At 30.8% G+C, this 23,156-nt stretch overlaps 1 protein-coding gene across 7 annotated transcripts in view; it reads left to right on the top strand.

Moving 5' to 3' along the window:
* The window catches only part of LOC127729718 (bromodomain adjacent to zinc finger domain protein 2B-like), a 68,492-nt gene that overhangs the window by 394 nt on the left and 44,942 nt on the right, over positions 1–23,156 (top strand). For 6 of the 7 annotated variants that reach the window (XM_052237581.1, XM_052237584.1, XM_052237583.1 and 3 more), the window contains exons 2-7: positions 6,746–6,803; positions 16,999–17,106; positions 17,722–17,865; positions 19,983–20,344; positions 22,045–22,149; positions 22,384–22,569. In XM_052237581.1, coding sequence (XP_052093541.1) covers positions 17,028–17,106; positions 17,722–17,865; positions 19,983–20,344; positions 22,045–22,149; positions 22,384–22,569 — 876 coding nt within the window. In that variant the 5' untranslated portion in view covers positions 6,746–6,803; positions 16,999–17,027. Of the gene's footprint in view, positions 1–3,834; positions 3,892–6,745; positions 6,804–16,998; positions 17,107–17,721; positions 17,866–19,982; positions 20,345–22,044; positions 22,150–22,383; positions 22,570–23,156 lie in introns of those variants that run through there. The other variant, XM_052237579.1, reaches the window with a different exon arrangement.

The raw sequence follows: 23,156 nt of genomic DNA, 5'->3' as shown, positions 1-23,156 counted from the left end.
AAACATTGATTTTTATATGAATTAGAGATGGTCTTTTCTTTTTCTTTAAAAGAAAATGAAATATCTGGAATAGTATTTTTCTTAATGAATTTTTGATAATCCAACAATATTTATTGGAAAATAAGTGCCACTTATAATCTGGTATGTAATATTATTCTTCAGAACAGCTCTTGGTAAATTCAGTTATATGTCTTAGTTGATGTATCTCTGTTTTCATTTTGTTTGTGATGTAGGCGATTAAAAATATGGCATAGCTTCATTCTGGATGAAACATGAAAAAATATAAGACCATAATTAACCATTATAGACATGAACATTTTTAATGTCTACTAATAATTCTTTGTAAACTGTTCATTTCCCTTTGACTTATGTCTGTAGATGTTTATATCTGTCTTTCAAAAATCAAAATGAAAAATTGACTGCTATATTGTAATATTTTTGTTGAAAAGCTATATGCATGTTCAATATTTTGACTGAAAACAATACCAAACTGCTTCATCACAATAATACTAAAAAGTTTATTTGTCAACGACATATGCACATGAGACCAAGTATTTCTAATTTTATTTTTCTCCTTTCTATCACGTCTATTTTTGTGATTAAAAATGTTCATAAAATTTTCTTTCAATCCTACAATAACTAGTTTATATGTGCTACCCCTGTATTTGATTAATATAGATCTACAGGGCAGCACAAACAGGTATAAACTATAGTTATTGTCTTTGCCAAAGAATCTGTGATCAACAGTGCTAAAGAATATGATGGGACACATTCCAATGCTGAAGTCCCTTTAACAAGTTACTGTGGATTCATTTATTTTTCATGGGTAACAATTTTTGTGGATTGAGGAAAAGTTGTATTTTCGTGGAGGTTAGATTTCATAGTTTTTCAAAAGTCTGCATACAGCAGAAAATTTTTACTTTGTTGAACACATAAATTCGTGGTTCACCTTTATTCAAGAAAATTGGTATCCCACGATTAATACTGAATCCACAGTATATTAAAAAGTATTTTTAGATCTTTGAAAAATAATTGTTAGTAGATATGATGCTAAGCTCTACAGCAACAAATCATAAACTTTAAAGATCATTTCCATACAAAAAAGTTAATTCATGATTTGTTTTTTGTGGTAGGATTTTTCAAATAGCCTTTTTACAGAGTTACATGTAGGAATCTGACAATATAAGATGCTAGTAATTGCTTTGCTGGAATGTAATACTGATTCACATTAAAGTAGGCCAGTCAATACACAGATTATTATTTTTTCAATCCATATTAATTTAAGAGTTTTGAGAAGGGCATTATAATCTGATTGTCAAAACTGTAAATTCTGTCCAGTAAAATTAAATTATTTACTGGTCCAAATGTCGGATAACATTTGATTGAATACATGATTGTATTTTAACATTAAAACACAGTCCATTGAATTTTAGTTTTGAACAATAAATGCTGATTTGTTTATCTGACTGAATGACCAGAGTAATGCCTGGGACCATAGCAAGGTCTGTACTCTCCATGTATGAATTAAATTTAGTGGTGGTTATTTTCATTCCCACTGTGCTTGTAACAAACTATATTTTTTTGCAGATTTTTTTATATCTAAATGTATGATACAGATTGGAGAGTGTATGGCATATAGATTAAAGGAATAATTAATAATTTACATCTCACCATTTCTCTGTTCATTGTAAACCAGGATAACTCACTCACAAATGGGAATTTGCTTCAGAATATGGGTTAGATTCAGGAGTCTGGAATTAATTTATTTTGGAAACAAAATATGTATATATATTGTTTTTGTGAAAAAGGACCTGACAAACTATCCTTATGGTATTAAATACAGTAAAAGTAACTGGTATTGTTTGTATCAGCATTTATCAATACTTTAAATTTAACGATGGTCTTGTACAGTCGAAAAGAAATGATAAAGACCATGATGTCAAACTGACCTTGTGTGTTGAGTAACAGCAGGGTTAGTTTGGTCAGTCAGCAAATGGTCAAATCATTATATTCTGGTAAATATTCATTAAAATCCTAGTTAATATTTTGAAATTACTCATACACATGATTATAATATCTGTACTTGCAGTTTTCCTGCACAATTTCAGTCTCATTAATAATTACTGGCAAGAACTGAAGATTATTCATTATTTTTCTTACACTGATGATCATGCTAATTTTTGTGTATCTTATACAATTATTGATGACTGGTAATGTATTAGTCTTGTAATCAATAGAATCTCAGGAGGAAGCTAAGTTGGTTGCTTCTACAAAGATGTATGATCTTACTAGAATATTGTGGTTTGAATTGATACATGCTCCGTTCATGTATATAGTATCAATTAGTGACTGAGGCTTGAAAAGTGTGTATGAAAATAAATTATGGTATTTTTGATTTAATTTTGATTGATTTTCAATTCTAGGTTAAGTAACTTTAGATAGGTTTACTTTTAGATTAATACCTGATGACCAAATCATTTGCACTTTAGGTTAGCTCCTTACCAGTATTACTGTACAAGAATATATAGAATTGCTCTATACTTCATGATTATTACTGTTGATGAATGCCATGGAAATTCATTTGGTAAATGTAGACAGATGTGAAAATAAATCTGAAACCTCATTAGTGTAATACATTTTCTATAAGAACTATATTTTTAGAAAATGTCTAACTATTAACAAATGATTTTATGCAAAGAATATATCATTTCACTTCATCTTGTGAAATCATCAAGATTTGAAAGAATCAAAATTAATGTTAAACATGTTAACAGGAATAGGAAAATACAATTTATATTTTAGAAAAATGATCACAATTTAGGTGTTAGTGAAGATTGAGGTTAATATTCACCTTTGAAAAAACAAAAAAGATATAAAAATCATAAGCTGAAGACAATATATTATGGCAAAAAAAAAAAAAAAAAAATAGAAAGAAATAATATGTGACCATAGTTCATAAAAAAATACACACTTACCTATAAATTAGTAAACAATAAACCTTGAATGAACTCCCTTGATGGGTAGTTTACTGAAAAGTATATATGTTATATCAACATGAAACTTGATTGTTGAATACAATAATATATGGACTATTTAAATCTTTGTTAAAAGAATAATATGACCTTGATTTCATGGTTGAATGATCATGAGTAAGGCTATGTGGTAAAAGAAGAATATTTAAGGTTAATGTTTGGATTTAAGGTACGCAGAGTGACAGTTACTTCTAAAGGATCATAACACCCTCCTTAACAGTCTTCGCGGTTAACCACAGGCCCACCAGCCCAGGCTTGTAAAAATGCTGTCAGGCCTGTAAAAATCATCTCTACAGGCCAATAGAAACTAACTTAAATTTCTTCATAAAATTCAGCTTTGGACCTGTAGATTAAAAAGTTTATCATGAAGACTGCCCACCTGCCTTGAGTAGGTAACACTATCTCACTTGCATTTCAAGCTTTAATAGTATTGACCGAGTCTGAAGTCACTTCTTGGAAATTATATTATTGAATGTTACCTATACATGCTACAGTCTTTTAACTGTGTGTCACGACATAGATTAGTAAGTCTGATGGATATGAATAAAAAGGTTATAGAATATTGAGGTACATTTTCTAATCCTCTCTTGCTGATATCATCTTAGTAAATACGATCAATAAACAGGAGTCATCATGATTAAAATAGTAGTCCTTTTCACATTGAAGTTCAATTTTATTTTTATTATTGTATAATATTTGATTTATAAGGCTAATAGAGGGAATAATTGATCTTCTAATAATAGATTACCTTTGTTTATAACTTAGACTGCTTCTATTGTGTCAACAAAGTTTGTGATTCAAAAATTGAACTGGATTCGTAGGTGATCATGATATTTGAGATATTTTTCAATTCTAAACAGTAAGAATCTTTTTAAATATAAGAATTTTTCATAAAATTTTTTTTACAATGAATAAACCTTTACAATCAATAAATCCACACCGATTCATTGAGGAAAGGTTGTATTTGACATGTTGGATATCAAAGGTATTTATACATGATGTACAAACTATATAAAATTTAAATGTTAATTTATAACACAGGTAAAAACACATCTTTATAAGTAATCTCGATAACCTGTAAACTTTATATACATAATCATGAAAACAAGTGTTCATATGCTGGAACAGGATTTTACACATAATTATTCTTGACAGTATAAAGGACAGTTAAGAAGAATTTAAATAAGTTGTTAATAATGATAAGCTAAATTTAATACATGTTCAAGAGAATGTGGAATTATCTCCCTTTCTAACCACAGTTGAATTAAACCTATTTTTTCATTGATAACTGAAGAAAGTCATTCAGGTTGATCAACAGTGGTACATTGTATGTTAAGTCTTTTACTAAGTGAAACAAAAGCCTGCTGAAAAAATGTCTAATTTTAATTCAGGTTATGAAAACCCTTTGGAAGCATGACATTTATAAAGTGTTAATATTTCCATTTTTTCTGAAATATGTAAATGTGTTCCACAGGTTTATCATTGTAACTTTTGATGTGTGATTTTTTTTATGCATAAAAAAGAGATCTGTACGTTTTATTTTAAGGCATGATTTTTTTTTGTGCTTTTCAATTATCCATATCTATATGTATGTTTTGAATTAGGTAATTTCAATTTATTTCCCTCTATACACCAAGACAGATTTAGCATTTTCAATTACTCTGTTAGTCAGTGATACAAATATTTAAAATTTTATACAAGTGCATAGAAATTTTTAAAACTACACAAAAGAAAACATATCTTTAAGTATAAAATTTAAGAGTGACCTGATTTAATGTTAAACACATGACTCAGATAAATTCTTTTGATTTTCATATGTAAAGATTTAAGTTTGGTTTTTACACAGGTAAAAATTTGGGAAAAATTATTTGCTTATAACCCTTAAAGGTATATGATTTGACAAGAGAATATAGTGATATATTACACAGAATTTTTATGTTACATGCAAACAAGTCCCAATTAAACATGGAAGATTTTAGTATTCTGGGATAAAACTGTCATACAAACCTTTGTGTTTATGTAAGATTTCATAAAACTATATACCGGTATGTGACCTGGTCTGTTTTGGGATATTAATTATAAAACTACAATGTACTATAATTAATTGAAGTAATATGTATAAAATTGCTTGGAAATACTTGATTTTTGTTATGCACAATTGCAGTGTCTAAAAGGTAGTAAGAATTGGAAGATTTCTTGTACACCTTGAAATGCATTTACGAAAGATGATTTAAACAAAGAACAAAAAAAATGGTATTCCAATAACAGGAAGAAGATATAAAATGAACTATATTCAAAATGAATCAAAATTCAAAGTGAATCAAAATTCAAAATTCAAAGAACAATACACAAATCATATACATCAAAAGCAAAATGATGGAGAATGAATACAAAAATACATATATAGGTTAAAGAGTAAAAGGTCCAAATTAACTTCATTTTGAATACATTTATCATAGTCTATAACTTTAATTAGGCCATGTAAGTTATTTTATTACTTTGCATCTGTTGTCCATTTGTCTGTTCATTTTATATCGATAGAATCACAAATTTGTGCTGTCATTTGATGTTATTGTAGTTATGATGTTGCTTTTTCTTGTTTGACTGCAGAAACAAGGCAATAAATTTTGACCTAGTTTATAGAGTACCCAGAAATGTTGATGCTCAGCATTAAGGATCAGGATCGGTATTAAGGAAGTTTGCATTGATATTGGGGATTCTTCCTTAAAAAGATCCATAAGGGACCAAAAAAGGTGTCCCGCTAGTTTTGATGTGCAGCAACTATTTTTCATCTCATTTTGATGCATATAAAAATAAGAATATGTGATATGATTGCCAATGGAACAACTTTCCACCATAGACCAAATCATGAATATGTAAACAACTATCGGTCACAGTACGGCTTTTTTTTTCAGTGAAAGAAATCCCTGTCAGAAGTAATGTTATGACAAAGCAAACCCCAAAGCCCCTAATATGCCATTTGAGCTATTACCATGCATTGCTTGGTGTCGGTGTAGGTTCTTGTTAACAAGTTCATCCTTGTCATCATATTTTTTTCAAAAGTTCTCCTCTGAAACCAGCAAACCAATTTTAACTAACTCTGCCGGAATGATCTTTAGGGTATATTGTATATAGTTATTATGTTCCCCACCAACCAAACAATTTCGCCACCATGGCTAAAAATAGAACACAATAGTAAAATGCACAAGTAATTGTCTATTAGCTTGAAAGATAAAATAGAGAGAGAAATTTTGATGGGACAGATATGCTTAAAATGTCAAGATCTCTTCTTCCATTTAAAAAAATGGTCAGATGACCTCTTATCAGAGGTATTGACTCTAAATTTTTACCAATTTTAGCATATTTGCAATTATTGAAAAAAGTATAATATATATAGACAATGATGTAGAGAAACAGTAAGTAACAAAATTGTAAATTCAGAAATAATTGTGTGCATTTATTATTGCGATGTTTCAAGAAAGGACTAAAAAGCAACATTAATTATTGTAATTTCTGGATAATCTGCATATAGTAATATGTATCTGATATCAGAATACGAGTTCTTATTATTGTGATACTCACACAGTCCCATTTATACAAACCTTGCAATAATTTATAAATTTACAGTAGCGTGAAAGATTTTTATCAAGAAATTTTGCCATTAGGTTTCTTATAATGAAGACCATACACATTTTTATATCACTGTTTTACAGGCAGAAGGTACTTAAAGAGTTACAGTATGGCGCAGTAAAAGAGTTCTGTTTTGCTCAGGTAATTTTTGAATGTGCATGATGATGTCAACTTATATTTCATATCAAAAAGAGAACTTTTTGCTGACCTTGCATAATTAAGGGGCCATTGTGAACTATTGCCTTCAGTTTGTATCCACTTGAGATTGTCTTATATAAAAATAAGGAGATGTGGTATGATTGCTGATGAGACATCTATCCACCAAGGATCTATTTCAACAAGAGTTTCATTTACTTTAAAAAAACATAATTTTTCGAAATGTGCATCCGGTGCAGTAAAATTGGTACTTACTTACTTACTGCCGGTATGCCATTGGCATGTAGGGCAGCAACAAAGGCTTTGATTCCTTTGTTGCTGTTTCCGTAACTTAAATCTTTTTACAGGATAGAGTTGTTGGCCCTATGCCGAACCCCCTACTTGGAGGGCCAGGGATTTTTTGTCGAGGTTTCCTTCCTTTAGATAAGTTGCCGACCAAGCCTGACGAACCATTATCTGCCCGTTTTTATTTTGGAGTTTTCTTTCTCCTAGATAAATTACCTTCCAAGGTTAACGATCATCATCTAACCGGCTATTTACCCATAGTTGGGGCAAGGTTGATGAGAGTTAGGGCGTGTCCACACAACGGTGGACCTACACTCTGCATCTTTAGGGCCCTTGCTGCTCCAAGATCCCCTGCAGTGAAGCCTGAGATACTAGATCCCAGTTACCATGCGCTGTCGCGGGGAGGCACTGTAGAAGTCTTGACAGTGTAGAGGCTATGTACTGGCAGGAGAGGTCTACTCACTTGGCTCTCTCTTCGCTCACATATGCAGGCTAGCCAGCGGCAGCTGCTTTTCATAAAAAACAACCACACTAGACGCATACTACTGCCCTGTGGAACAACCACCAGCTCACTAAAAATGTTATTACTATCACTGGATCGATACCTCTGCCTTTGGAATAGTGCCAAAAGGTATCACCAGCCCAGTAGCCAGTACTTCTTACTAACATGAAAATATTAATATTGTTTTGTGAAATGTTCTGTTATAAAATTTAGGAAATCATTTTAAATTAAGTAATGTATCTCCTCATGTATGTTTCTGATTCCTTGCCCATGTTTGGCTTTACTTTTGGTACTTTCTGGTTTTATCAGCTCTTCAACATTTGTATTAGGTTTTAGGTTTTCAAATATTTTGGCATCAAGCATGATTAAGAGACATTAATTGTCAAAATGCACATCTGGTGCATTAAAATTGGTAATTTTAATGTTATATATAGGAGTAAGTATGATTAGTGCCATTATTTGACCCCTGGAATGCAAATATTATAAAATTCTTCAATCCTTTCAAAATTATGTCAATCTGTTTTGGGATAAATGAATATAATGAAATAATCTGGACATTTTAGGTTTAAATGTAGACTGTGATGTCACTATCACAATATGAACTTATCTAAATTGACATATTTGATGGTGATAATGATGATGATGATCATGGAATGGTGTTCAACTGCCTCCATGTCCAGAGGCAAATATTACATACATACAAGGACAAGAACATGTAAATTTTATAAGTCTATGAAGCCTGCTTTGTACTTTACCAAAACACTGAGCCAGTTTTTATCGTGCTAGACCACAAAAGTAAGTTTAACAGTCAGAAGAAGACATGTTACCTTTCCCAGACACATTATTCTGACTAGTCATTGATCCCAAATGCCACATATTTAGCGAGAAGCAGCAAATATAAATTTTCAAGGCTTTGGTTACGCTAAAGGGGTATGGAACCCTCAACATCCCTCTGACTTGAGATGAGCAAGTGACCAAAGGTGGTATTCTACATATGCGACCTCAAATGAAAGTTTTTTGGCAAAATAGATATATGACAAAGCTTTGCCCAAAAAAATATTTTATCTACATCAACATTTTTAATACAACTTTTAGCAGATCAAGCATGTTTTTGAGTATATCTTTATAATAAGAATATTTTGGAAGTTTTTGCAGTGTTTCACAAAAAGAATGAAATTTGATGATGATGATGATGGGGCTTTTTAACGTCCAGTGGGAAATTAAATGCATATTCAGAACAAGAATTTGTCAATGCAATATGATTCATTTGTGAAAATGAACCCTGGTTTATTCTTAATCCTCCTCAACTGGAGGCATGCATCAGACTACCAAGGAAGCTTATAAAATTTGAAAAACAGTGGAATATAAAAATAAAATTGAATACCAATGTCTTGTGAACATCTGAAGGATCTCATTTGATTGATTTATAATATGTTTTGAATATCGAATTTAAGGGGCCTAAAAAGTGGCCATATCATATCTTCTTATCTAACAAGCAAGATGACTACATTTCATGTGTTGCCTTGATAAAGTTGAAAGAGCAAGACTAAGGCATCCCATTTTTAGCGGTGGCAGTGTCAACAATTTGTTAAACTTTGTGATTAGGTCGGGCATATGGAAACCACTAATGGTATGTCAATGATATTTGGTATGCTGTGTAGCATTAGCACATCTCATTTCCATGGAGATTATTGGCCCCTTCTCCCCTCATTCATGGTCTGTTGACTGAAACTTTGCTTAGTTTAGATGTTCAAGTTTGTGATTAGATTAGTTGAAAGGGAACTACTTCTGATTAGTCAATGGTATTTGGTATGCAGATGTAATACCATTGGCATTTTTTATATCCACTGAGATTTTCTGGCCCAGAACCTTCAGTAATGCATATGTAAACTATGCAAAGTTAGGAGTTATCTGATACCATGCAATATGTAGTGATGCATGTGCTTCTGGTCCACTTTTGTTTCCACTATTGCTCTGTAAACACTTGACATCATGTACTTTTGCACCTCCCATTTCATTCCTGAAATCAGGATGATATGAACTTTGTCATATCCACACATGACATTACGCTTTGCTCATTTGAAACAAACTCATTTGGTAAACATGGCAATAAAGATTTGAAATGTATCCACTTCTCCCCTAATTTAAATTTATGAAACTTTCTCAAAATATTTACTTTATTATGCCATTATGCCCCTCATATTTTGTTTTTTTATCCAAATTATTTTGGGGGTTTCTCTTAGCAAATCATAGGCTTTGTGATTGCTTCATGTGGAGCAGGGAGTATAATTTTCTGGTCTGTGCAGTGTGTGCTCACAGTGCATCACACTAATTTGCAAAATGTTCTTTTTGTATTCGGGAATTAAAAGTTTTGACTATACACATTTAGCTTCTTAGAGTTTTGAATGATTAAAGATTATTCATTATAAATTTTCATAACTATAATCACAGATTGGTTTTGTAACATATAATGAATCATGCATGCAGTACACAAGATACATAACTTGAACAGCTCTGTGTTTTGATCTACTTACATAAAAAATTTGCCAAGATTAGTGCTTGATACATCCTTATGGAAGATTTGTGTAGTTTATATTGTAAAATGTATGAATAAAAGGAGATGTGGGGTAACTTACTGATTTTTTTCAAGACTGTTTTGTCTTTGGGTGATCAAGTTTGTTACTTTTTCCAGAAAAGGGAAATACTTAAAAGCAAACTTGAAAACTTTAATAGAGTGATATCTCAAAAAGAATACACCATGGTAGGTGATAGGGGCATTACGTGTTACCCTTGACCGTCCGTCTTTCCATTTTTCTGTCTTTTCATTCTTCCGTCTTTCCATCTATCCCATTTTTGTTGCAAAGCTTGAATGGGGCCATTCGTATCCTCAGACTCATTCTTCTTTTATATTTATTCTATGTTATTTTTTATAACTTTAATTGATAGTCATCTCCATTTGGTTATCTTTGAAAGAATTGTCTTTCTTGTAGGTAGTCCTGAGGGTAAAATTGTAGTTTTCATACACACACTGAATAAAAGATGTGAAGAGATGTTTTGATGTGATACAGTTAAATTCTAACTACATGCATGTACCATAGGTGTTGATGTACCATATGAATTTTGTTTTGAAAAAAAAGGAGAAAATTATATAAATATATATCTGATTGTAATCTGCCCTGTGCTAAGGGAACATAATTCTCACAAAGCTTCATGAGAACTTATTTTTGATTATGATTAGAATATTCAACATTTGATGTTTCTAATTCTTTATCTCTCTGTATAGTCTTATGTTATGTTTGATCATTTGTTAGGGGTTTAGTGGTAGTTCTAATGGCCTGAATGGGAGGAGGGATGTTAAAGTGGGTATTTGCTGCTTCTGCTCTAAAGATGTAGGCTCTAACCTAGACAGGTAGGCTTTGAACACTGTTATTTAGATACTGTCCAGGTATAGTGATATGCCTATCTGCTGATTGTTACTTAGTGAGTTTATACCTAAAAAGACTGATTCAGTGTTGTCTAACACAAAGAAGAGTTTTTATTCATGTCAGGTCAAGGAGAGTTTACTTGGAAGGTCTTGATAAAGCTGTTTTGGTCATGAATAATAAAAATGTTTTGTCCAGAATATTGTTAAATGTTTGCCCCCTATATATAGACATTGAGTACCACCATCATGTCTTTCTATGTTGTATGAAGAAATAGAAAAAAAGAAAGAATGGATATCTCCATGATAATTTACATATTACTTCATTGGTATGTCAGTATGTCATTGTATGTAACAACAAAAGAAATCAGGTTCAGTAATCCTAAGTTGTCAATTGAAATTAACATGATAACAAACTAACATGTAAAACACCAGGTTATCTTTTGAATGTATTGACCACCTGTCACAGGTAAATCTCTTTCACCTGCAATCATAGAAATAAGTGATAATAAGTTAGCCACATACTTAAAATAAGATGCATGCATGAAAACATGAATTGTGTGGAATTTCTGTCTATTCAGTTAATGAAGAAACTTCATTTATTTTAGAAGAATCTTGGAGAAAAATAGCGGGTAAAGGTAGAAACCTCTGACCCTATTTTTCTGTCTAAATACTGTTGACTTTTTTCACAGTTTTGTGATGGAAATGTTGAGAGAAAAAGCTATAGGTATTTCTACCCCAGGGAAAAGAATTAGCGTGATGCACCTTGAATTTATGCAATTAAACATTAACATGTAGGGCAAATTTACTTGTAGAAAAGATGTTTTATTCAAATAATTTACATTGAAATTACTTGGTACCCTGAGGGATTGTGTCGTATAACAATATCTACTGATCATGTCATGTAGAATACATTTAACTTATTTGTAAATCACTATTCACTGCATATTAATTTTAAAAACATTATAAACTTGATTCTGCTACATCTTATCCAGACAATTGTTGAAAAGCAACTCTGCCATTGATTTATTTGTCATAGAGAGAAATATATCAGATATTCTTGTTCCATGAAAAGTATAATTGATCACACTTTTTTCCTCCATTTTTCGTTACTAAGCTTAAAGATGAGCTGGTCTTGAGTGAGAAAATTGATCAAGTTGTAACTATGATGTCGTTCATTTACTATCATATTGGATTGTTAGATGTTTGGAAAATAATAAGCTTAGGAAATCACAAACAAATTTTAAGTACTATTATAAGGCAAATGGACAAAAAGCAATGCTTTTTCAATTATCCCAATATCATTCTATACAAATCTATATTTTGATGTCATTTTTTATATTCTGTTTAAAAAAAAAATCATCTTTTAATGCAGAATTGTTATTGAAAGAAATGACTTCAACATAAATTGCTTGAAGATATCTGATTTCATATTAAGTAATAGCGAAAAGTATTGACTCTTATCCACATCCAGATCATGTAATGTATAATTGTATGCTAAAACTGCTACAGTGGGGGATTCAGGCACCTGGCATATGCCCTAAAAAATGGGAAAATATAATTTTTGGCATAAAACATGTACATTTTTTGGGGTCATGCTCCCCTTAACCTCAAATCCTGGATCCTGAAACAGCCAATTTATAAAACAACAATTAAGGAATAACTATACTGTAGTTGAAGATTTGCCACCATCAAATCCCCAATTGAAGGCAGCAACTCTTCAATTACATTACTGTTATTCCTATTCTAAAACATATGAAAAGAAATAATACACAAGAGCTTGTAAAAATGTTTTAAAATAAAATTCTGCGAAACTTTATGAATGATTTTGGCCCAGAACGTCAAGGCATGACGTCATTCTAATGAAAACTTTCAAACTGAAGGTTATTCTGTTACTGTTAAAATTCAAATTTGGATACTATCTCAGTAAAACAGCATTTTTGAGGTAGGCGTTATTTTATTTCATTTTGATCGTAAATTGTAGCCAATGAAAAAAATTGTTACTTAAAGATTTCGTTAGAATATTTTGTATTGCTACATGTAAAAAATAAGCAGATGTGGTCTTATTGCCAATGAGACAACTATCCACCAGAGTTCATTAATAGAACCAGAACTTCTCCATGGTCCATTATAGTCAGGTCTCCATACCTTTTCCTAGATAAACCAGCAATTAATTCAGTTATATCTGGTCTATATTTAATCATCATGTCCTTGGACTTTTGTCACAAGAGCTGGATGGAACTACAGAATCTGAACTGGTTGTTTTTCATATTCACAGTTAGAATAACCACATATACCTACACATATGTATTAAAGTAGTTTTACTGAATAATCTATATAATGTGAACTTTTTTTAGTTTTCATCAAGAATGTGATTAAACGGAATTTTACCTTTACTATTGACAAAGAATAAAATAGATCAATTGTTTGAATTTATAAAGAGAAAATGTGGATACACCTGAGTGAAAGAGGCCATCATATTATTCTGCTATGTAGGAAATCATTTTATCTCAGTAAAAATAATTGATTTTGTACATTGTACATTGTATAATTGGCATTTCAATAGTAGTGAATCTAAATATATTTTAAACATTATCAAGGTTTATAGTTGCAGGAATGTGGTTGATTTTCTGTGTGCGTTTTCTTTCATCAATGCTAATTTTTCTTTTACTGAATTAACATAGAGCTATTTAGAACAGTTAATGTGTTGATATTCATCATCCTTTCTAGACTGAAGTATGTAAAGTTATCTAATACAACACTTTAAAGGCAAAACTTTGAAATATATTTCTCACTAGGGATGTTTGCACCTGCAAACCTATTTCTTACACTTTTGATGGATTTTATAAGATGCATCTTGTTGGCTTGCCAGGTTGACTGTTTCACTATGTGAAATTTGGATAAAATCAGTCTTAAAAATGTCAGGTTTTTCAGATATATATTCATGTTTATAACTAATTTGTCTCAACAAAATGGAGGATGAATATTATTTCAAAGTTGGTTCAAATTAATTCATATTTCTAAGCTTCACAAATGTTGGTTTTTGTCTTCACTAAAGCTTGTAACCTAGGTACTGTAATGAAATTGGTTGCAGGTACAGTTGGTGGAGGGAATAATTATACACAGAAAAAACTATGTGATTTTTACCTTGTTCACACTTTCCCCAGTTCTCATCAAAATTCTATTATAACAAATAGGACCGTGTCAACATGTAAACTAAATGTTTTTTAGGGAGTAGGTCAGCATCCTCACAAAAGTAAGATGATTTAGCTTTATTTTCAACATCCAGGTTAAATTTTTCTAAGGTGAATTTCAGCTACTTTTTAGCTCCTCTGTTCAGCAATGTCAGTGATGGCCATAGATGTCACTTTGCTTGTGTCATCTATCAGCTGTCTGTTAACTTAAACATTTTCAGCATTTGTAAAATGGACTAAACTTGGCAGGAAAATATCAATAGAAGGTCCCTTATAAATTATTCATCGTCATTTTCTTATGATTAGATGAAAAACATGTCTTTCAGATGTAATTCTGTAACATGATTGGCCAATCTTCTTTTTTCTTTTCTGAAAAAAAATGACAAACTGTTATCATGTCAGGTAAAAACATAACTGCCAGGGGACATTGACAATTCTTTAAATTTCATAGATGCCAGTTCAGTAGTACAGAATCCACTGTGAAACTATTTTTATTTTTTTATAATGAATAGTGACTAATATTGAAACAGTAGTCTTGGTTTTTTTTTGCAATATTTTAAGCTGACAACAACAAAAAAATATTGGAATTTAGACTAAAGACCTAACAAAATGAATAGGAACACATCATGGGGTGAATAGGAACACACCATGGGGTGAATAGGAACACATCATGGGGTGAATAGGAACACATCATGGGGTCTTATTTTGTTTCACCTCAACAAAGTATAAAAAACAAGACATAGATGCCCGGCCCTGTTTCAGGTGGCGGCAGCATCAATGATGGATTAGTTTGTGATTAGATCAGTAGCAGGGGAACCACTAGTGGTAGCATTGGTAGGTTAAATGTATTTGGTATACAGTTGTATAACTATTAGCACATCTCATTATCATTGAGATTATTTGGCCTGCCCCTAAGTCCTGGTCTATTGACCTTGTTTACTTGTTAAAAGTTTGTGGTTAGGTCAGTTTAAGATGAACCACTAATTGTAAGTCAATGAAAGTTGGTATGCAATTGTATAAGCATTTGCACATCTCATTTCCATGGAAATTATATGGCCTTGCCCCATATCATGGTTCATTGACTTTGAAACTTTTGCATTGTTTACATGTTTAGGTCTGTGTTTGGGTCAGTTTAAAGGAAACCACTTATGACATGTATGATAAGTTGATGATAATTGTTATGCAGTTGTATAAGCATTGGCATTTCTCTTTTCTGGGGAGGTTTTTTGGTCTTCATCTTCAGTAGTGGTTCATTGAATTTGAATGTTTTGCATAGTTTTCATGTTAAAGTATTGCAATTTTAATTTCAACATTTGCATTGTAGTAAAATTAATAAAAACGAGACAGTTATTACCTCTGTGTCAATAGTTTGTTTTGTTAAGTGATTATCAAACAAAAAAAGCATATAGGCTCTAGCAACAAGTTCAAAAGTGAAGTAATAAGAGAGATTGTAGTATAAATCTTGAAGTTTTAATGTTTATACAGTAGTTTTATCATCACCATTCAAATGTGAATAATGAGTCACATTTTAATCAATAAATATGAACTGAAATCCAAAGTAAAACCTCTTAATAACTATGTTTGTAGATGATTTTACACTAATTTTAAGTGTTTTATATTATAGTCTATTTAAAATTTATTGGAAGACCTTATAACTTTAATCAGATTGTATTTGTAAAATTTTGCTTTATACTTCAGTTATAGAGCTCACAAAAGATTTAAATATTTGAATGTTTACAATGAAATGGTGACTTTTTCTCTTCTGCATTTACTGAGGCAAAAAGGTAATAAACCAGTGTTAAAAATAAAGGGTATCAATATACACAGTGTCATAGTCACATGAACAAAGAAGTATTGTAGTTTTTCTGTGAATTCATGTACTTCATGTTAAAATCAAAATATTTTTGAACTTGCTGTTAAGCATTCAGTGTTCCTCTTCTTGAGGAAGATTTTTTCGAAGATTTTAGTTATGAGATAATATTTCTCTATTCTATTTTTTCCTGACTTTTTATTAATCATTTTATTATTTGTCAAGAGATCATCTTCCTTAAGTAATACTAAATGTTGAACAACACATCCTTGAGACACTCAAAAAAGGATAAAATACAGGTTGAATAAAGCCAGGAATGCAAATTTACTCTCAGAATCAAGTACAAAGATATTTCTTGACATCAATTATTGTAAAGTTAGAAAATCCATTCTACGATATGTCTTAGCCACACATTGTGCAAGTGTTATGACAATTATAGAAATCTTTCTTCATGAAATCAATAAAACAGTGTCCTAAAGAAGATTCCGACAATATCTAATTGACACAATGGAATCTAAACACTGAGAACTTGACTAAAGAAGCTTATAAAATTATCTATTGAATCTGATTCGCCATGGGAGATAACTCAAGTTCTAATTTAAACTATAGTTAAAAAATCCATGATTTCTCCAATTTTCATGACAATATATTTTGTGATTTAAAAGTTGACCAAAATTATGAATAATTATAATCCACCATCAGTTGATATCTAGATTCCATATAGCATATAGATTGAAATAGTTGTGTTGTATACAATTTAAACATCTGTCAATCATGTCAATATGACAAAATTTAATTTTTGCACTCATATATTTCATTTAGAACTGAAGTTTGAATTATTTCAGTTAATTAGCATAAATGAGGAATGCAACAATATAGTATGGTTTTCATATATACATACATACACTTGTACACAAAACATGAATATGTAACTTTTTATTTGTACTGTTGAATTTTTATCTTTTTAGAATTGATAGAAAGACATCATTTTGTCAAGATGGATAAGAGTGAGAAAGATGACCCTGGAAGCCCAACAAGGAATAATTTGTTTGAAAATGCAGCGGCTAATCTTCTGGGTAAGACTTTAAGGATACAGTTTCAGATTGTATTGACTTTTTTGTGAATATAAGATATACTTTAGGTAAGATGGGATCTTCAGAAAATCTTTAAATATAATGTGATTGACATGATTGTTTTCAAGTTCAACAAAAAATGAGTCCTAAAATTAGGAATTTTTTAATTTATCTGAAAGTTTTATAGAATTTTCTAATAAATTGATGGTCAAATCCCAACTCTTCAACTACAGTACTTTTATTCCTATTCAAATGCATTACAAAAAGTTTTGAAAAAAATGTATAAATTTATGATAAAATAAAATATTGTGAAACATCATGAATGATTTTGGGGCATAAACATCATGGCAAAACATGATGTCATACAAATGAAAACTTATAAACGTTAGGTTGTTATGTGACTTGTATGATTCAGATTTGGATAAAATGTCATTGAAACAGTGTTTTTAGGTATGTTTGATTTTCATTTATATTGTATTGATCAAACATTTATGGATTCCAACAATTCAATATGGCAGCTCCAGACCAATTTGACGGTAAATTTTAGCTATTGAAAAAAGTTGTTACATAATGATTACTGATTTTTAGAATCTGAAATACATATTTTATTTATTGCAGGTGTGTCTCCTTTTGGACTTCCATATGCTGCCCATCTTGCCCACATTCCTGGTGCATTTCTGATGGGACATCCAGCATTTCCAGTCACTTCATTATTTGATGGCTTAATGGGACATTATCCATCATCTTTGGTGACTTCTTCAGGTAAAACCTTTGTCACCAGCTTATATTGACTATGTCCGTAAATTAGAGAGCAAGAAAAAGAGATTGGTATATATGTACTTGTACTTTTTGTCCTGTCTATTCTTCCATCATCCCGTCGCAAATTGTGAAAGCGAGAATATTCTTATTTACCAGAAAATAAAGAAAGACTGCTATACCAAAACCAAAAGTCCGCTACAGCTAAAAATGCATTGTGACCAAAATTATGTTACAGTAGGCAAGAACTGATGAAAGATCTATAACTCTAGCAAAATTTGTCAAATCAAAATGGCCATTTTTTGATTTAACTGACAATTTCACATTTTATGTTTATGTTTACAGTACAATATATGCCAATAGTGGTCAAAATACCATAATTCCTAGTAAAACTGTCAAATCAAAATTGTATTGTGTGTGGTCCTACTCATGATTACAAACAATCCACCATAATGTGGATTTTGTACACACTGAAATTGCAGAAATTTGCAATAGGTTTCTTTTAATAAATATTTTTGATTGAAGGACAGTTTAGCCTTCTATTTTTTGAAAATTATATGTTTGATATAAAAAAAAATTGTCTTTGTGCATTTTTTCATGGGGTTTTAAATTTTCAGGAACTCTGAGTACCATATTAGCAGCTCCACCATTAAATCTGGACTTGGCTTGTAATGGCCTTCCTTTGAGTATAACAATCCCCACTTCTACTGCAACTATCAGTACTGTGCAGGATGACACATGTAAGGGCAGTACTGTCGATGTTGTCCAAAAGTTAACTTGATGTATCAATTTTTGGAATCTATTTTGGAAAAGACTTTTCTTAAGATATATGAAAATATACAGGGAATATGCATAATTTTACAGTGCTATATTTGTATGCAGTCATAATGAAACAAATAACCAAACCGTCTATTTCATAGTTTCATGACATGCATGCATAAAGTACAAGTTCTGCATAATATTTGAAAAAAAATTGATTCATCAATTCTCATAATGGTGTGCAGAATATTTTTTTTATTGAAGCATAAGTTTGTTATGAGCTTTAAAACTGCATGGTTGTCTAGTGACTATCATTTTTCATGGAAGCAAATAAATGTATAGTAAATAATGCTTCTTACTGTTTGCTTAAATGTTACTGATTTTTTTTTTGATCAAAGTATTTGTTTAAAGGAATGTTTGAAATATTTTAAGGCATGTGCTAAACCATTGTCAGCTTATAACACGGATTTGAAGTTATTGTGTGTCAACCAGTTTTCTTATTGCTCCTATGTATTTTTTATAATTTCAATGTCTTAGTTTAATAACAGTTCGAAGCACTCAGTTTGCTTAAACTTCTCACATTTATTACATCATTTCTTATTCAATTGATTTTTCAAAAGTGTTTAGGGAAACCACAACACAAATTAAGTTTAATTAGTTTAAACATATTTTATTTGCTTAAATATGCAAAAGGGATGAGACACAAGTTAATTAAACTTATGAAGTCTTCTCCCGGAAGACTGCCACAAATTAAGATAGAGGACTATGAATTATCTTAACATTTTTCAACCCTCAAAAAGGACCACTGGTATTTCAGGGCAGTCAAATTCCATTGACTGTATATTCATTTGGCCGCTTCAAATTAAAAAAAATATGATTTACCAAAGATATTTCATATGTAACAGTTGTGAGAGCTGCAGTAAAAAGAGAATAACCATACATTGTCTCGAAATATATACAAGTTTCTTTCTGTATAAAAAAACCCACTTATTTACTGGCTATTCAGACAATAGCAAGTTTATTGTTCCCCTTGACATCAACTATTTCCCTCTGCTTCGCATCAGGAAATGGTTAGTGTAAATGAAAGTGAAATGAACCTTGACATGTGATACATAAGGAATGCATCTGTACATTCATGGCTGTAAGTCAGTTTCTGAGAATTGGTATATAGATAATGGGATTTTTGTATTCAATCATTTATTGAATAGTCATCATGGCCTGTGTAGAGGGCAAATACCATTCTTATTTTGTACATTGGTGAATGTGAATATTTATAAATAATTATAGCTTTGAAATTTTCATGAAAAGTTATTTTATATACATAAATATGCATATGAATGTTTTGATTTTCTCATTTTCAACAGCATCTGCATACCACAGTTTGTATAGTTCAGCATCAATGCGATCACCTCAACAAAAATCATCTCCTAAAACAGTGTCACAAAAAAATACCATCACCAAGGCTACAACTACCATAGCAACTACTACAACATCAAGTTGTTCAAACAGTATCAGTAAGAAAACAGTCACAACGCCAGTGGTAGCTGGAACAACAGGAGTCAGCCTCTTGTCAGGGAAAGTTAAGAAATCACCTGGAAGACCTCCGAAAACTGACTCATCAACAAAGACCAATGGATCAAGTGTGTTATCATCACACTCTTCTTCTAGAACCTCAACAGTATCACAACCTGTCAAATCTGTGCTTAATTTATCAACACATAAGCAGGTATTTCTAACAATAAAAACACATCAAAATATCAGACATTAATATACAATAGTATCACTAGCAATTTATTTAAAAGTTTTAATGTAAAAAAAACCATTATTGTTGTATTTCACTGCCACTTACAGATCTTGTTGTGATCATCCACAAAGTATCTAGTTTTATAATTATTTTGATTAATCCTACCCATTAACAGACAAAGGCTTTCTTTTCATTGAAAGTAAAATGGGTTTGGGTAGAATTGGTTGGTCAAGATGCATAAAAAAAGCTGGATCCTTATTTTTGCTGTTACAAGATGTTTTGGAACCAACTGTTGTTGAATTGGTTCTATGTGGTGTTTTTTTTTTAAATTGTTTTCTATGATCCCACAAAACACATTTCTACTGAGAAGTTTTCTGCAAAAAAATTGAAAATTAGTCTGTTGGACCAGTTTAAATAGGTTTTGGTAGGAAATAATGCAATCTGATTAAAATCCGATGTTGTGATATGCTACACTCCCTCTAGGCTGGAGAGAATCGTAGCAAAATCTAACAGCTGATTTGAATTAGATTGGAAATAAGCATTTTGAATTTTCAGAGTAAACATTGTGTGAATTATCCTAGGGCTGGTAGTTTAATTAAAAAATGCCTGTCTATTAATTTTTACAACTGTTTGAAATGTGAATTCAGTCCGAAGTATTCTACCGATAGTCTTTTAATGTTCATTGAAAGAAAACTTAAATCTTTTTGTATTGACATAACATGAAAAGTTTTCATTAACCAATGAAATAGTAAAGAACATTTCACCTGATAAATTCAATACATATGTTAGTCAAAGGGGGGTAATTCAATTTATTTTTAAACTGTGAAGATATTTGTGGCCATTAAGTTGGATTTGACCTTATATAATTGTATAATTTATATAAAAATCTGACAATTTTTCACAATCTGTGGGTTGAAAAAAGCTCTGTGAACCATAGTGTTTATTATATTTTTTTTAAAAGAATGATATAAACTACATTTTGGTAAATTATTAAAAAAAATTTTATAGATTTTAATCTAAACCCTCCATCTACTTGAACATCACAAGAAGAGAAACAAAATTAGATAATAAAATCTATGTTCACAATACAGTCTTCTGATCTGTGGAAAATTATTTACTTGGTAAAACATTCCAGATATATATTTAAAGCTGTTTAAACCTTAACTAAGTTTGTAGAAATATTTGTGAATGTACTTAACAATATATTATGTTGTTTTAATTTTAATGCCCCCGCCGCAGCAGGTCATCATCTGTGTCCCATGACGAGCTCCTACTTCAAATTCTGCTTTTCAATGCCTGACATTTGATTTTTCTTTATAGAGATATGGGTATAGGGGAATTCAGTGACACAAAAACATCAAAAGATATCTTTACTTTACCTCATCTTTTACAATAAAAATGTGTAATGCTGAATTGAAATAGTGTCATTAATACTTTTCTGAGACTTTTTTTGCTATTTAGGTATTGAGTATAAAGTTCAAGGACATTTTTCATATTAAAAATCTATTTTAGCATAAAGGCAAGATGAGAGCAAGGAAAGATCCTTAAAACCTTTAGTTATTAACAAAGATACATGCTATTATTTGATAAGAACAAATTTAATGAGAAGATTCACAGATTGGCTTACAATGTAAAAGATAATGTATAAATTTTAATATATTTTTATAAATAAAATATTTCAGAAAGAGAATGGTGTACTAGAAAATGACTGTCAGTCTGACATCAGTTCTTGTAGTTCTTATCTAAGTGATGATGGTTCTAATGCCAAAGGAGAGGAAAAATCAAAAGTAAGGAAGCAACCAATTGTTGTAATTGATTTTAGATTAGCTTATTGCAAAGATAGATTTAATCATTTACCATTCTCATTACAAGTATTCTTGGAATGATAAAACAATACTTTTTATGAGTAATCTCAGATAATTTACGCAGTAGGTAAATCTTACTCTAAAGAAATAGTGCATTGTTAATTACAAACCAACGAAAACAACATGTAAGGTTAATTTCTCTTTGTTTCAAAACAGAATGCAGGCTCAACAATTCATATTGATGGCCTGAAGAAGAAACTGATTGCTGACCAGATTCGTCAGAGAGTCCAAAGTAAACCTACTCAAAGTACAACGCCATCTATACTTCAGCCTATGAAGCGAGGCAGAGGGAGACCACCAAAGTCGGCTTCAAAAGAGGGAATTGCATTAGAAGAAATTCAGGTAAATGTATTACTGATAAAATATGTATCATATTTCATGTTTATATAAGACTCAGAGGTATTTTGTAATTATAGATGTTTTTACTTTGGTGGTATTAGATAGAGAAACCTATGAAGCTGTAGGTTATTTTGGTTTAATGGTTCCTGATGAAGGTTAATTAAAAATTGTGCTTTAATTGGAGGCACAAAATATATTCAGAACACAACAATATGTTTACATTTATTGAAAGTAGTGGTGAAAAATTGAGGGATAACAATGTTTGCTGACATATAACAGGAAATATGTAGCTAGCTAGAAATTTAGAGTTTAAGTTTAAGCTTATTGGGACAGTTTGAGTCTTATATTGAAGCAAAATTGACAATGGAGCCTTTTTGAAACTTGATTTATATAAGTAAATATAATGACATTTTCTACTCAAAAAGTAAAAAAAAAGACTGATTTATTCTGACTATTGTTAAAATATTTATAGTTCTACAGACTAAGTGACAAATCTCATTTGAAACTTAGAAGTAAGTTTACCAATCCTTTACCAATGGTAATGTTTTCATTAGGTTTCTTCTTGAGAGAGCTTTCTTAGATACCCCAAT

This window comes from Mytilus californianus, unplaced genomic scaffold, assembly GCF_021869535.1.
Source record: "Mytilus californianus isolate M0D057914Y unplaced genomic scaffold, xbMytCali1.0.p SCAF_2, whole genome shotgun sequence".
Lineage (NCBI taxonomy): Eukaryota > Metazoa > Mollusca > Bivalvia > Mytilida > Mytilidae > Mytilus > Mytilus californianus.
This window is presented reverse-complemented; position numbering and strand designations above follow the sequence as displayed.